The sequence below is a fragment of the Trypanosoma equiperdum genome (assembly GCF_001457755.1).
Source record: "Trypanosoma equiperdum strain OVI genome assembly, contig: ctg_766, whole genome shotgun sequence".
Classification (NCBI taxonomy): domain Eukaryota; phylum Euglenozoa; class Kinetoplastea; order Trypanosomatida; family Trypanosomatidae; genus Trypanosoma; species Trypanosoma equiperdum.
Window position 1 is genome coordinate 2,386 of NW_027124716.1, and position 1,438 is coordinate 3,823.

The 1,438-nt window shown below is 45.3% G+C and overlaps 1 protein-coding gene across 1 annotated transcript; it reads right to left on the minus strand.

Annotated features, from left to right (window-relative positions):
- Positions 1-125: 125 nt before the first annotated feature.
- TEOVI_000359300 (RWD domain-containing protein) lies at positions 126-809 on the minus strand (the record flags this gene model as incomplete). The annotated part of the gene is made up of 1 exon (XM_067226481.1): positions 126-809. One exon carries the CDS (start codon positions 807-809, stop codon positions 126-128), a length of 684 nt encoding a protein of 227 aa, XP_067082582.1.
- Positions 810-1,438: the final 629 nt, after the last annotated feature.

The following is a 1,438-nucleotide window of genomic DNA, read 5'->3' on the forward strand; positions in this document are numbered from 1 at the left end:
TCAGAAGCCCATTCAGGAATTAAGTTTCTAAATTTTTAAAAATGTAACCACGCGGATATGATCATTATTCTCATCTCCCCACCAGTATTTACCTGCACCACAAACTCGCCCTCCCTCCTGCAATCTCATTCATCCAAATCAAACTCCTGCTCGTCCAAGTTGTCTTCATCTACCGGTTCAAAAGCGTCCAAATCAACATCTTGTTCGGTATCCGAGCCACAAAACAGGTCCCACTCCGTGTTCCTAAGCGCCGCATCCCACAACTGTCTACCTGTCAGCTTTCCACTAACTTTCTTTTCATTAGCTTCACGCTCCCGCAATCTCTCGGCTCTGCGTTTTTGACTCCATTCCTCGAAGAGCTCGCGTGTAACGGCGTTACCAATTCGAATGGTCGGGTCCTGAACAACCGCGGTACCGGCTGCGTTTCCAAGCGCCTCGCCCCTTTTTTGCAACTCTGCCTTTTCATCTCCCTCTGCAAACTCTGTCAAATACTCTTGGGCTTTTTGAAGTACAGAGATAATACTATGCATACCTATCTGCTCTTCACAGAGTTCCATTATTTCCTTTAAAAGTGGAGCAGTGGGCATACGACGATTTTTGGCGAAATGTTCCAGCCGTACAGTCGGTGCCATTGTTTCGGGATAGTCATCAGACTCGTATACAACAGTGACGCGTAACTCCGGCGGCTCATCTTCCGTAGCTGAGAGAACGACCGAATATGTTGGAGGGTCTTCACTGCAAAGAGTGAAGGAATCATACATGCCTTGCACCATATCCATTTCCATCTGTTGCATCTCAGTGGCCGGCATCTTGTCAAAATGGTGACTAACTTCTCAATACAGTATTATGTATACTTATTTATTGTATTTATTCCCGTTTATCTGGATATGTATTGCTACAGACGCGTGTGAATGCCCCTGTACACTCAGCGCTGGGGAATTAATAACAGTGACTCCAGCCCGTCGACCTCAAGTCGGTTTCGACCACCCCCCTCAAACGCGCTCTACAGTCTGTCCTTCCAAGGCAATAGAAAAGGGGAAGTAAACAAAAAGTTTAATAGTTACTCCCCCTCTCCCCCCTCCCCCCCCAAAAAAAAAGCAAAAGGGGAATAACCGATAACCGGTCTTATTATATTTTTTTTTGTTTATTTTAAATACACTTTTCGGTTATACTTCAAGCTTTTACGTCTCGCATACACTTCCTCACGCTGCTTTAAATGGACCGGGGTTAATCGCGTAGACGCACCGTTCGGGTGAAGTATCACAAACCATGTGCAAGGAGGAGGGAAACAAACGTCCACCAAAAAGGCAAAAGTGCAGCAGCAGCAGCAGCCGTATCACACCTTTTTTTTTTCAGTGACACAACTGATGTAATTGCACCATAAGCTGGCAAACAAACAACAAAAGGTACCAACGAACCAAACATGCAAAAAAAAAAA